The sequence below is a fragment of the Carassius auratus genome, chromosome 6 (assembly GCF_003368295.1).
Source record: "Carassius auratus strain Wakin chromosome 6, ASM336829v1, whole genome shotgun sequence".
Taxonomy (NCBI): domain Eukaryota; kingdom Metazoa; phylum Chordata; class Actinopteri; order Cypriniformes; family Cyprinidae; genus Carassius; species Carassius auratus.
In genome coordinates this window covers 11957610-11972028 of record NC_039248.1, presented here as the reverse complement: position 1 = coordinate 11972028, position 14419 = coordinate 11957610, and the positions used below count along the sequence as shown (strand labels likewise).

General features: G+C 36.8%; 2 protein-coding genes across 7 annotated transcripts in view; both read right to left on the bottom strand.

Moving 5' to 3' along the window:
- Positions 1 to 2410, bottom strand: part of unc80 (unc-80 homolog (C. elegans)) — a 51928-nt gene extending 49518 nt beyond the window's left edge. For 4 of the 6 annotated variants that reach the window (XM_026261999.1, XM_026261994.1, XM_026262017.1 and 1 more), the window contains exons 1-4: positions 2058 to 2410; positions 1607 to 1655; positions 497 to 653; positions 88 to 383 (exon numbers count right to left, since the gene is read on the bottom strand). In XM_026261999.1, coding sequence (XP_026117784.1) covers positions 88 to 383; positions 497 to 653; positions 1607 to 1655; positions 2058 to 2149 — 594 coding nt within the window. In that variant the 5' untranslated portion in view covers positions 2150 to 2410. The remainder of the gene's footprint in view (positions 1 to 87; positions 384 to 496; positions 654 to 1606; positions 1656 to 2057) is intronic. The other 2 variants (XM_026262006.1, XM_026262034.1) reach the window with 1 other exon arrangement.
- A 1287-nt stretch (positions 2411 to 3697) lies between these two features.
- The window catches only part of nomo (nodal modulator), a 22948-nt gene continuing 12226 nt past the window's right edge, over positions 3698 to 14419 (bottom strand). The window contains exons 21-31 of the mRNA XM_026261969.1: positions 11825 to 11984; positions 11474 to 11600; positions 11251 to 11364; positions 10855 to 10982; positions 6144 to 6285; positions 5942 to 6025; positions 5735 to 5845; positions 5542 to 5643; positions 5296 to 5415; positions 4685 to 4777; positions 3698 to 4592 (exon numbers count right to left, since the gene is read on the bottom strand). Coding sequence (XP_026117754.1) covers positions 4461 to 4592; positions 4685 to 4777; positions 5296 to 5415; positions 5542 to 5643; positions 5735 to 5845; positions 5942 to 6025; positions 6144 to 6285; positions 10855 to 10982; positions 11251 to 11364; positions 11474 to 11600; positions 11825 to 11984 — 1313 coding nt within the window. The 3' untranslated portion in view covers positions 3698 to 4460. The remainder of the gene's footprint in view (positions 4593 to 4684; positions 4778 to 5295; positions 5416 to 5541; positions 5644 to 5734; positions 5846 to 5941; positions 6026 to 6143; positions 6286 to 10854; positions 10983 to 11250; positions 11365 to 11473; positions 11601 to 11824; positions 11985 to 14419) is intronic.

Below are 14419 nucleotides of genomic sequence, written 5' to 3'. Positions count from 1 at the left end.
TGCAGCCACTTCTATGAACTCTTTCAACTGGCCTTGTTGAGCCCTGGAGAGAAAAAAATAATTCACTTCAACAGCAATAGTTCCAACCTTGATCCGGTTAATGAGGGGGGCAAAGAGAAACACAAAGAGCTCCACAGTGGCCATGTTCTTGTGGTAGAGTTTGGCACGGGCATATTCATTCTCTTCAGTTGTGCTGCCATTGTGGTCTGTGATACCCTGGTTCCCCATGGGCTGAAGGTAGGCACTACTGCTACCACTGCTGCCCCCAGACCAGCCATGTCCCAGGCCAGGCTCCTGGTGGCACTCCTGGGCCGCCTCCAGAAGCATCCAGTGTAGAGTGTGAAGGAGTTTCGTTTCAGCTACCCCGAGTTTATCCTGGTGTCCTGGTGAAGAGAGATTGCGAACATGCTGATCAATAAAATTAACCACAGAATGAACTCACCCAAACGCACAGTGCACAAAGGACATAGAAATTGTAGTTTAATAAGGTTCCTACCCAGCTTGTTGCGGTTGGAGAGAAGGATGGCAGTGCAGTGGAGAACATGAGGCAGAGCAGCCTGGACCAGCTCCCAGCGAGAGATGCTCTGGATGGCTTCGGTGAGGGCTGGAGAGAGCCCGTGGAGTTTGTTCTCCACCAGCACCCGCTCAAAAGACTATAGGCAGGATAAAAGCATGAGACATAATCCCCAAGAGCACTTATTAAATTATTGCTTCCTTCCTGTTACAGTATTATTTGTACACAAGAAAGAAAACCTGATATAACAGCAAGACTGTTAGTTATATGGCATACTAATACTAATCCCAATAATAATAACAATTATTATTAACATAACTGTATGCAGATTTGTTTTTATTTCTTACTGAAAAACAAACAAATAAACAAACAAAATAAAAACCTCTGCAGCTGTCAATAGAACAAAATATTCCAAATTAAATTCACGATTTCCAGTCTTGAAAGAGAGGGTTGCAGAATGCTTCGTTAAAAAAAAATGGTAAATTCATTACTTTACTTTAGTTTGAAAAAACAAAAACAAAACACTTAAGGAGGATACACACTACATTATTATTATTAGTTTAACAGTAAACTACTGTAAGAATGTAACATTCTTTTAAAGTTACTGTTTTTGGAAATGAACAAGTCATCTTAGAAATTTCAGTGAAAAATTGTAAATAAAAAAATTCCCAAAATGCCCTGTATGACATTTGTTTGAAATAATTATGTTTCTTAGTTCTTTCTACCAGTTATGGACATTAAGGTTTATGTCACATCTTATGTTGCTAAATTAATGTTTATTGAATTATTTTAGTGTCATGAGTCACACATGATGTTTGTAAACATTATGCCATTTTGTATTTGCGTGCATATTACTGTACATATGTAAATGTGCTTTGGTTATATAGCCTACGTGTGTGTGGTTTTCTCTATTACTTGTTTGCTATAGTGGTTGTCAGTATATTAGCTATTTTCTTTGTGGTTTGTATATTAACGTTAAATCAAAAGCAGTTATTTAAATATATGAACCTCTGATTTAGGTTTATATTCTCTGAGATAGAGGAAAGATTAACACAGGTGAAGGTGTTCACTTATGATTATTAATACACTCACCACACAGGACGCTTCATACTGCTTCCCTAACTTCGGCCGTAAAAACGCGCTGTAACAGAAACGTTTTTTATTTAGTTTCATACCATATCATAAAACTGTATAAATTAACAGCCATAACCGAGCCGGCAAGGACACTCTGTGCCAGAGCATGATTTAACTGAAACTGAATTATGAAGAGCTCTGATAAGGCGCTGACAGCACGATAGCTCTACGAAGGTGAAACATTCGATAGAACATTCAGCAAATTTTGTTCAGGGTTTCATTCTTTAATCACACAAGGTGCGGCGGTGTGTGAAAAGATGACGCACGAGACACCAGCGCAACAGAAATCCATTCAGAGACCGGTATGAGAGATGCATACGAATGAGAACCGCTCTGCGGGAGCCAAAGACGAGGAAATCAGACTAATCACTCGCAGAAACACCTGTTATGCCACGACTAAATCACTGACCTGGTCTGTCTCCATAGGAAGGTTTGGATCGGAAACGGAACCCCCCGACAGTTTTCCTGGTCACTGTCATCCAAGCTCTTTCTTTTCACCATTTTTGACCTGCTGGATTCAAGGGTGCAGACGGGCTGCTCAGAGATGGATTTGATTCACGACATCGGATGGTAAAATGGCTGCAGGTGTTGCCTTGTGTCGACACCACCCCGTGGAGCAGCGCTGAAAGACCGAATCCACTTGTCAATTAAGACACACTGACCGTCGGGTTGATACGGCTTCAAATACGTAATCAATGAGATGGAGCAAAGGACCCCCTCTGGGTCTTAAAAGCTCGAGATTCGCAAATATTTCAGTGTAACAATTCATACGGCATTATTAGTACCCAAATCGACAGTTCTGCCAAAATATAACAGCTACTACAAGCACTGTTACAGTAATAATAATGATGATAATAATAAAAAAGACAATATGAGACCCATGTAAGAAGTTTTCAGAATATCTTAGTGCTGGATAACATCAAATTTGGAAAGTTCAGTGTAATAATAACTAGCAATTAAAATGTTTAATGTAAACTATGACTTACATTTCATAGCCTACAGTATATATGGTATATACTTAATTTATGCAAGAACAAAAGTGAAATAAAAAGCACAACTGTATTGTAAATACATGGTTATTGTAATTACACTGCAATAAATGTAAAGCAAAATGTGGTAACACTTTATTTTAAGGTGTGCTTGTTACACATTACATGTACTTACTATTATAACAATAAATTATGCATAACTACATGCAAGTAACCCCAAGCCAAACCCTAACCATATGTACAGTAAGAGCATGCTGTTAATATTACTCAGAACTTAAATGTATAACTACACTGTAACAAGGACCCCTTAAAATAAAGTGTAACCTAATATGTGATCCTTTCAGATAACAAAAATTGATTTAAAATCTCTTCTGGTGCTTATTGCACAAGTAGATAACCTATACATGTTCATAAACTGAAGTTCATAAGAGTTAACCAAAAACACCTTAATACCTCTTTAATAACACATCAGACAAGAATAAAAGTTAGTGTTCTAAAAGCATAAACAAATGCGATATATTCACTTTCATAAATCTGATTACCAAAAAAAAAAAAAAAGAAAAAGAAAAAGGGGTATTATTCGGTTTCCCACATACACATCTTGACCAGATAGAAGTTAGTTATGGTCCTATTAATTCTTTTGTTACATATAACTTTTACATACATAACATCTATTAAGGATAAAACGTGGTCCTATTAATTCTGATTCTCCATATGAATTTCAGGCCAATTGAGTGGAATAACTCAACCTAAATACAGTCTATTCCAAACAAAACCAAATAAAACATTTTTTTATAATTACATTGCATAATTCATATGCATCTCTTTTATTGTGATTTTTTTTTATGTCTGCCTGCCCCATAATGCAAAAGTATTGTCACAATGCATAAATTTGTACAATAACTGATCTAGCATTTCACAATGATGCATTAAAAAAATAATACTTTAAAAAAAATGATGTCATGTGCTTTATATAGCAACATCGGATGCATCAGATGACAGGAGACTTCTTGCTCCAGGTAGGGGAATCTAAACAACAAATGTGCAAAACACAATGAAGAATAATTTCCAAAACACTTTATTATCCCCCCTCCCCATAACCATACATATTATCAAATGATGATCACATGAATGCAGTGGAATGAACATGTACTGATCCCATCAAATGGTAGCAGCAAGTCATTTACCTTTAAGAAAATGAAACATTTATTTTTTATAATCTTTTAGTTGTTTTATGGCATTTAAACAAATAAGGGACACACAAATCATATACAAATAATTTAGTGGGTCAAATGTTTATTAATCTCTATATTTTAAAATGTAAGGTTGTTTAGGTTTGCAAATTACAACTTAATTCTACAAATTCTAATAAATTTATAAGCTGAACTGATAACTTTTATTTAAATAGGAGTGGTTCAATCAAATCTAGTCATTCAGGCTACTACTGGAATCATGACAAATTACTTAGGTTATTACTCCTTATAATGCTAAAAACAAAAAACACACACACACACTTTTGAAGTCTCTTATATCAGCCATCCTCCCTGAGCAGTCTCTCACAAACATAAACACACAATCTCCGAGTCACATTCACATCCTAAGGACTGTAAAATATAGAGATCTGTATGACCAGGACACCATAGTAACAGAACCTTAGGTCATCTGAGAATCAGCAAGAATAAATGTGTCCAAAAGTCTTTGATGACCCCACGTGAGGTTGTTTTCATGATAGGATTTTTTTTGACGTGCTGTCTGACACTGAACGCTTGTGAGATCTGAACGCAGTGACTGGCTTGGCCTTCATATTAGGACATACTAAGGTCTCATGTACGTCTCGTCTTTGGCCTTTTTGATTGGCGTTTGGCTTCATCCATGGAGAGTCCATCCCCGCTTGCCTGAGCGAGACCTCGAACACCCTGGATTTGACTGACCAGCTGCAGAAGAACTGGGATCACCTGGGAACGACATAATATCATTATCTAAGAAATATCAAGAATGGCAAGTTTTTTTTTTTTTTTACGATTCTGAAAGAAAAAGAAACCGGTACCCGCTCGTGATTATAGACAGCAAGCAACAGCAGTAAGGTGATAGGAAGGGCGATGAAAGATCCCTGGGAAACATCTTGATCTGGTATTTTCCTCTGTGGAAAGCCAAACAAATTCACACAAATGAACCTAAGAGCTTGGGCTTTAAAAGACAATAAGTCATAATCTGTAAAATATTTTTAATGTATCCAACTGCACTGACACTACCGACACAAGTTTTGAACTAAATAATGATACAGTTGCTTTCTGTAGAGCTGCTTTAGAGCTGAATTGAACTTGTTTAATAATTGATGAATCAACACTGAACCGACTGAATAATGACACCACTGTCTTTTGGTTGTCTGATATGCTTACAGCTGTTAAATCGACAAATTCTGCAACATTAACATAGCACACATGCTGTCACAATCTGTATTGTAGGACGTGCTATATAAATACATGTGATTACTTGAGAATATCATAACATTTCATTAAAAATTCACACTATGGACAGAATTCTGAATACAGAATTTAGATAATTTTTTACACTAAATAAGCTAAAAGCAGAAGAATGATCTTTTAATGCACAAATTTGACCATTGACCATCAATGTTTTGTGTGACAAGGTTTTTACCTTAGGATTAAAGGTTAGTGTTACATGCTTGTGGTAACCAGAAGATGTGAACGAGACTTGTGGGAGTTTGTAGTCATACTGGGAGCGAGAGAGTGATGTGCCTAGCATCAACACATAGCTCTGCAAGAAGACAATAAAATGAAAATAATAATTAAAATGTCTCAACTTAAAAATCAAAGTATGGACAGATTAATACGAATATTGTAAAACCTAATAAAAATAGGAGTCTTTTAGGAATAAAAGTACCTCTCCGTCACGTGGCAAAGGGGCAAAGTGGAAGAACAGGGACTGGCCAAGAGACACACTTTGGAAGGGATTGTCAGGGTTGTCACTCTTATAGAGCTTTACCTTTAGAGACGGAGGAACAACAATGGCTTCAAGATTTGATCAAATAAGAGAAACCATTTTGAAATGGTTGAATCTAAATGACTGCACCTACCCAGAGAGTGGGAAGATGCTCAGCGGAAGTGATGACATTGCCACTCAGATCAAACTGACTGATCTGTCTGAAGGCTATTATGTTTATTCCTTCAATATCAGTGCTGCCCACCTAAAACCATCCAAGAATAAACACATGAATGGAAACATCAAATAAAGTGTGTAAAAAAAAAAGAAAAAAAAAAGGCAATTAAACTTCAATGATCACCTCAATGGTTTTGTGTGGCGGTAATGCTCTCTCAATGTGATCATTTCCTTCTCCTCTCAGCTGAATATTGTAGTTACATCCAGGCTGACATTGACATGAAGGAAAGGCAAGATTTGTTTAGAATCATAAAATGTACTTGTAATTCTTGTGAATTTTTGTCAGTCATGCGGTTTGTCTGGACCGTTTTCTCCAATAGTCTTACCCGCAAGCCTCTGAGTCTAAACCGGCCCTCTTCGTCAGTAACCGTGTCCTCATTGTACATGCTGCACTCTCGCTGCCCCACTGCCTCCACAGCGACACCCTGCTCCGCATCGCCTCCTATTGACTGCACTGTTCCATAGCAGCTAATACATGTTGAAATGCACAAATAGAATATTTACACCACAATTGACAGGGCATGTTTTGTAAAAAGTTCAATACGTACACAAATCTTTTTCTTTTTTACATTTTATTCAATTCTTCAAAAATTTTATCTGTATATTTCAAATTAATTTTTTAATTGAATCATGTTTTCTACAAAAATACCAAGCAGCAGCAACAATAAATATTTTAACAATAAAAAGAATTACAACAGCGTTATAGTGCCACGAAAAAAAGATTACGAGATTAAAGTTGTAATATTTCGAGTATAAATTCAAAATATTACGAGAATAAGGTAGGGCTGTGCGATATGGGCAAAAAAAAAAAAAAAAAAAAAAAAAACCTATCATGCTTTCTTTGATACATTTTGCAATTATAATCACGATTTTGAAACACACATACACGCTTTACAGTCATAAATGCATTCAGAGTATGAATTTGAAATGTATTTCCAAAAGAAACCCAATTAAAGCTTAAAGGGGGGGTGAAATGCTATTTCATGCATACTGAGTTTTTTACACTGTTAAAGAGTTGGATTCCCATGCTAAACATGGACAAAGTTTCAAAAATTAAGTTGTACGTTTGAAGGAGTATTTCTGTTCCAAAAATACTCCTTCCGGTTTGTCACAAGTTTCGGAAAGTTTTTTTCGAGTATGGCTCTGTGTGACGTTAGATGGAGCGGAATTTCCTTATATGGGTGCTAAGGGTGCGTCTGCCGGAAGAGCGCACGCTCCCGTATAGCAGAGCACTGAGAGCACAACAGGCATTCGCTGATCAGAGCGAGAACGTCGCGAAATGTCACAAAAGAAGTGTGTTTTTGGTTGCCAGGGCAAGACAACCCTGCACAGATTACCAAAAGAGAAACAGCATTAAGGGACCAGTGGATGGAGTTTATTTTTACAGAGCATCAACGGAGTTGTGCAAGTGTTTGTGTTTGTTCCCCTGCATTTCGAAGATGCTTGTTTTACAAACAAGGCCCAGGTTGACGCTGGATTTGCACATCGTTTATTTCTTAAGGATAATGCAATCCCAACGAAAAAGGGTCACGATCGTGTGTTGGAACCGCAGGCGGTGAGTAAAACTGCTTCAAATATCTCTGTGTTGTTAACTTAGCTATCGGCGTGTAAGCACATCAAGTAAGCAACATGCGATGTTATCATCAAACTGCACGAGTAAAACTGCTTCAAATATCTCTGTGTTGTTAACTTAGCTATCAGCGCGTAAGCACATCAAGTAAACAACATGCGATGTTGTTATCAAACTGCACTTTCCACATGTACAGCTTAAAAAAAAAAAAAAAAAAAAAGACGACAAAGTGGAACTTAGTCATTTTCCAAAACCGCTAAGCAAATATATACAGTTTCAGTACATACCACATAGAGAAGCCTTTTCTGATGCTGCTCTTGATAAATTTCAGCCTCTGGATCTGTGTCACAGCTTCCAGACTCGCTCAACAAAAAAAATCCTACTCGCGCCCGTGATACTTAGGCTCCGCCCACACGTCACGCCTCTAGGCGCTCGTGTTTTTCCGGGAAAAATCGGTACAGACTATCTTTCTCTTATGAATATAATAAAACTAAAGACTTTTTGGAGTTATGAAGGATGCAGTACTACTCTATAGGTACTCAAGATTAACAGGATATTGAGTGAAAACGAGCATTTCACCCCCCCTTTAATCAAAAAGTTGTAACATGTCTCTAGAACAGACATAAGTCAAAATAATCTCTAAGTAACAAAATGTGTGACAAAATGTCTAGACATGGCAAAAAAAAAAAAAAAAAAAAAAAAACTTTTGCCATGCATTGGGCATAGAGCTCATTGTAGCGGTGCTTCAGGTGTTGAAATCTTTGTGTTGCACCAGGTTCACACGTACTCCATCTGCAGTGTGTATACAGTATGTGTATGCAGGGCAGAACCAGCAGAGGGAGCGCATTAGTAGTACGAAAGAACATTAATATAATTCGCGAGCACAAATCTTTCCACTCGCACATGGATTTCCTTTGCTCTTGCATAAAACCAGGTGTGCGCGCTCAGATACATGCCTCTCTCACCCAGAGAGAGTGCAGGCACTTAAAACGCGTCTCACCTTTCTATTTCTAACCTTTACTGTTCACATATTTTACCGCATGCAGTGTGAACATAATGATCCGTTAACATGGGCTCGGAAAAACCCAGTCTGCTCTGTTGGATCGAGAGGTCGGGGCTGTGGAAAATTGTGGTATAAAGTGATTTAGAAACCGTGCACGCTCAAATCGTGATTTTATGACGATTTCGATCACACAGCCCTAGAATAAAGTCTAAATGTTTCAAGAATAAAGTCGCAATAGGCCTATTATGAGAATAAATTCGTAATACTACGAGAATAAAGTCGTAATAGGCCTATTACGAGAATAAAGTCGTAATACTACGAGAATAAAGTCAAAATATTTCGAGGATAAAGTTGAAATAGGCCTACTACGAGAATAAAGTCATAATACTACGAGAATAAAGTCATAATAGGCCTACTATGAGAATAAAGTCGAAATGTTTCAAGGATAAAGTCGTAATAGGCCTACTACGAGAATAAAGTCATAATACTACGAGAATAAAGTCGAAATGTTTGAGGATAAAGTCGTAATAGGCCTACTACGAGAATAAAGTCATAATACTACGAGAATAAAGTCATAATAGGCCTACTATGAGAATAAAGTCGTAACAGGTTTACTACAAGAATAAAGTCGAAATGTTTCGAGGATGAAGTCGTAATAGGCCTACTACGAGAATAAAGTTGTAATACTACGAGAAAAGTCTAAATGTTTCGAGAATAAAGTCGTTATAGGCCTATTGCGAGAATAAAGTCGAAATATTACAAGAATAAAGTCGAAATACTATGAGGATAAAGTCTGAATGTTTAGAGGATAAAGTCGTAATAGGCCTACTACGAGAATAAAGTCGTAATACTACGAGAATAAAGTCGTAATAGGCCTACTACAAGAATAAAGTTGACATGTTTCGAGGATAAAGGTGTAATAGGTCTACTACGAGAATAAAGTCTAAATGTTTAGAGAATAAAGTCATAATAGGCCTATTATGAGAATAAAGTCGAAATATTACAAGAATAAAGTGAAAATACTACGAGAATAAAGTCATAATACTACGAGAATAAAGTCATAATACAATGAGAATAAAGTCTAAATGTTTCGAGAATAAAGTCGTTATAGGCCTATAGAGAATAAAGTCGAAATATTACAAGAATAAAGTCGAAATACTACGAGAATAAAGTCAGAATGTTTCGAGGATAAAGTCGTAATAGGCCTACTACGAGAATAAAGTCGTAATACTACGAGAATAAAGTCGACATGTTTTGAGGATAAAGTCGTAATAGGTCTACTACGAGAATAAAGTCGTAATACTACGAGAATAAAGTCGACATGTTTTGAGGATAAAGTCGTAATAGGTCTACTACGAGAATAAAGTCATAATACTACGAGAATAAAGTCGACATGTTTTGAGGATAAAGTCGTAATAGGTCTACTACGAGAATAAAGTCATAATACTACGAGAATAAAGTTTAAATGTTTCGAGAATAGTCATAATAGGCCTATTATGAGAATAAAGTCGAAATATTACAAGAATAAAGTCATAATACTATGAGAATAAAGTCATAACACTACGAGAATAAAGTCTAAATGTTTCGAGAATAAAGTCGTAATAGGCCTATTGCGAGAATAAAGTCGAAATATTACAAGAATAAAGTAGTAATATTACGAGAATAAAGTCATAATAGGCCTACTATGAGTAAAGTCAAAATACTACGATAATAAAGCCAAAATATTTTTCGAGAAAAAAGTCGATATATTACGAGAATACATTTTCACATAGCCTATTTGGAATTTTCACAAAGAAAACAGTTTAATGTAATGAATTGTTTCACAAATACAGCAATCTTATCATTAAAAAGCTTGAAAAACACATTGTTGTAAAACACAATGGAACCTCAGTTTCGCAAAACAACTGATATGAAAGCAGAGACAGTAAGATAATGTGGTCGCTCGGATGCAACAATATTCAAATCAATCCCGGTGGCCTGCAATTTCTCCCAGTGCTCTCAATCCGGGACATTTACATGCGCAATAAAGGCCTAAATCCTAGAAAAACTATGACTTTGTTGTCGAAGTATTACGACTTTAATCTCATAATCTTTGATTTTATTATTAGTTTTTTTTTCAATGTGCCACTAAAACGCTGTTGTAAAGAATAAATGTTACTTGAGCACCAAATTAACGTATCAAAACGATTCCTGAAGAACTGTTTGACATTGAAGACTACAGTAAAATTCAGCTCTGCCATCACAGCAATAAATAAAAATGTATTGCATTTTAATTTTATTTTTTGAATAAGAATTAGCATTTAAAATATTTTGTTTAAAGAATTAGAAAAAAACATTACTGTTTTACTGTATTTTTATGCATTAAATTCAGCTTTTGTACATACTGTATGCATATATTACCTAATGTTTATACTAAGCATTTTCAACTGGCAGTGCATATTCTAGCATGCTGTGTGTTGCTGACCTGTAAGCTGTTTTGAAACCAGTGATGGGAATATGGAGGACCTGTCCTTCTTCTACTGTGATCATTTGTGATGAAGGCTCAAAGCGGAACTCCTTCATCATGGGCTTGAAATAATACTGACCAGGACTCTGAAATGGAATTATTTATAGATAAAACATTTATAAAAGATAGTTCAGATAAAATGACCATTCTATTTTTTGAACATGCAATCAACATGTCAGTCAGTGTTGTTTTCAACTTTATGGCCAAAAAATATTAATCCATTTTCAAAAAATAAATATGTTGTGTCGAACACAGAACTAAGTCAACCACATGAGATAGATTGTACAATAAAACAAAAGTGTTTAACATATCAAAAAGATGAGCATAATAACTAAGGGGCTGAGAAGACAGTACCAAGTTGTTGAAGGTGAGGAGACCAGTGTTCTGAGTGAGCATGTTTGAGCGGAAGCTGGCCCCACTAAGAGACAGCAGAACCCCAGAGAGAGGAACACCATCCTCTGCCTTTATCTGAGGGGCAAGAAAAAAAAATTAAGCATTTGATTCATAAAAATGCAAATACATAAATTAACTGTGATAGTTCAACTCGATGATGAGAAGACATTAATGTGACATTGACCTCAAAAGTTACGCCTGCCAGGGCAGACGCCTTGAAGTCTCCTGTGTTTCCCTCCTCTGCAGTCAGGACGAAGCCCTCTTTACTGGCACTGATTTCATACAGAGAGTCACTATCTAGGGGTCCAACACTGGTTTTAAAGGGAAAAAAAGGAATATTCATTTTATGCATTTAAAATGCTAGAGTACATTTAAGATTTCAGCCATTATGATGGCAGTTTATTTCTAACAGACCAACAGTCATTCATGTTGGCATATTTATAAACCATGCTTTTAAGCTAATATGCATTATTAAATACAGTTAAGAGAGGTATTAAATAAATGAAAGCAGTATGTTTGTGAATAAGTGAGATACCTGTAGGTTCCAGCTTCATCCGTAAGAACTGTAATGAGAGGGGTTGTAGCTCCTCTCTCCTTAATCGAGATTTCCACACCCTCCAGTGTAGGTGACACCTGCCCTTTGAGGAACAGTCCTGCCCGTCCCACAATCTCAACCATTTGACCTGGGCAGTTCTCTGTTGAAACAAATCAATCACTGTAGATCAGTTTCAAATATAAACTGGTGTAAAACTGAAACTGATATTAGTGACACATTTCAAGCAGCATAATGAGCCATTTCGTATAGTTAAAAATTATCAGAAGTCTGGCACATTCAAGTTACAAATGGCAGCAACTGCTATTATAGTAAAAACATGGTGGATACTTTGCCTGAGTCTAAATCAGGCATGTCAAGTTCTGTTCTGGAGGGCCACCTACAGTGGGGAAAATATTCATTTGATCCCCTGCTGATTTTGATTGTCCATTTACAAAGAAATGAAGGCTCTGTAATGTTTATGGTAGGTTTATTTTAAAGTGTATAGAAAGAATAACAAACCAAAAAAAAAAAAATTACACTTTCAGTTTTGATTGTAGAGATAAGAGCAATACATCAATCAAATCTGTAAAGGGTCTACTTTTTTTGTATACAGACATAATAACAACAAAACTTTGTGCACTTATAAAATAGACATAACAAACAAGGTGTGCTGTCTGCAGCCTTTGTCAGCTCTGATCTTCATTTAGACGCATCATTAAAATGAACTGTAACTCAGTGAATACTCCAAGAAGAGACATGAGAGAGATATCTATAGAAAGCTTGACATGTCTACTTGTAAACTAAACATGTGCTGCAGAAAACAAATAAAAACGGACATCGCGTTGTTTTCATATGGATTACTTTAAAGGGGGGGTGAAATGCTCCTTTTCACTCAATATCCTGTTAATCTTGAGTACCTATAGAGTAGTACTGCATCCTTCATAACTCCGAAAAGTCCTTAGTTTTATTATATTCATAAGAGAAAGATAGTCTGTACCGATTTTTCACGGAAAAACACGACCGGCTGGAGGCGTGACGTGTGGGCGGAGCTAAAGAATCAAGAGCGCGAGTAGGCTTTTGCGTTGAGAGCTTTTGGAAGCTGTGACATTATCGTGAGGGAAAAACCATCATCCAAAACAAACCATGGCTTACAGTCAGATTCGGCCGTTTATTTATGATCCAGAATCAGATCCAGAGGCTGAAACTGAACGAGAGCAGCAGCAGCAACGACTCACTCCGAGCAGGGCTCGAACCCGGGTCTCCGGCATGGGAGGGGACGCACTAACAAGGAGGCAGAGATATTTGAAGCAGTTTTACTCACCGCCTGCGGTTCCAACACACGATCGTGACCCTTTTTCGTTGGGATTGCATCTTCCTTAAGAAATAAACGATACGCAAATCCGGCGTCAAACTGGGCCTTGTTTGTAAAACAAGCATCTTCGAAATGCAGGGAACAAACAAAAACACTTGCACAACTCCGTTGATGCTCTGTAAAAATAAACTCCATCCACTGGTCCCTTAATGCTGTTTTTTGGTAATCTGTGCAGGGTTGTCTTGCCCTGGCAACCAAAAACACACTCCTTTTGTGACATTTCGCGACACTCTCGCTCTGATCAGTAAAATGTCTGTGCTCAGCCTGCGAAGTCTGTTGTGCTCTCAGTGCTCTGCTATACGGGAGCGCGCGCTCTTCCGGCAGAAGTGCCCTTAAGACCCATATAAGGAAATTCCGCTCCATCTACGTCACACAGAGCCATACTCGAAAAAAACTTTCCGAAACTTGTGACAAACCGGAAGGAGTATTTTGGGAACAAAAATACTCCTTCAAATGTACAACTTAATTTTTGAAACTTTGTCCATGGTTAGCATTGGAATCCAACTTTTTAACAGTGTTAAAAACTCAGTATGCATGAAATAGCATTTCACCCCCCCCTTTAAAACTAATATAAATTAGTGTTAAAGTAATCCATAAGAAAACAACGCGATGTCCGTTTTTCATGTCTCCATTCAAACAAATATTCTGTGTTAAAGTAATCCATATGAAAACAATGCGATGTCCGTTTTTCATGTCTCCATTCATTATCTTCTAATGCGACCATGCCGCCGCGCTGAACGCTCTATTCAGATTCTAATGTTTCACTGAAGAGCGCGGCATGAATACACCCACACGACAGAAGACAACGCAGCAAGACTGTTCAAGTTTTTTTATTTTACCGTTTGCTTCGTGATGAGAGGAATAAGACATAATTAAAAGCTTGATGTAAATAATATAAATAACAAATAAATGTAACTGTAAAAAATGTAACAAACAATGCTGTTCTTTCAATTTACCCCCCCCCCCGCCCTTAAAAAACCTGAAAAAAATATTTGTCAGCTATTTTCAACATTAATAATAATAACAACAACAACAACACATATTTTTATAGAAAATAAGATTGTTAAAAGGATTTCTGAAGGATTGCGGGCCTTTGTCTTCTCAGGTGTAAATCACAATGATATTCATGATAGTTGACGCCTACTCACATATGACTTTTACCAACAAAACGTTTCTTAGAAAATTTAAATCAATATATTGTTTTCTGTAAGTGAGTAAACAAG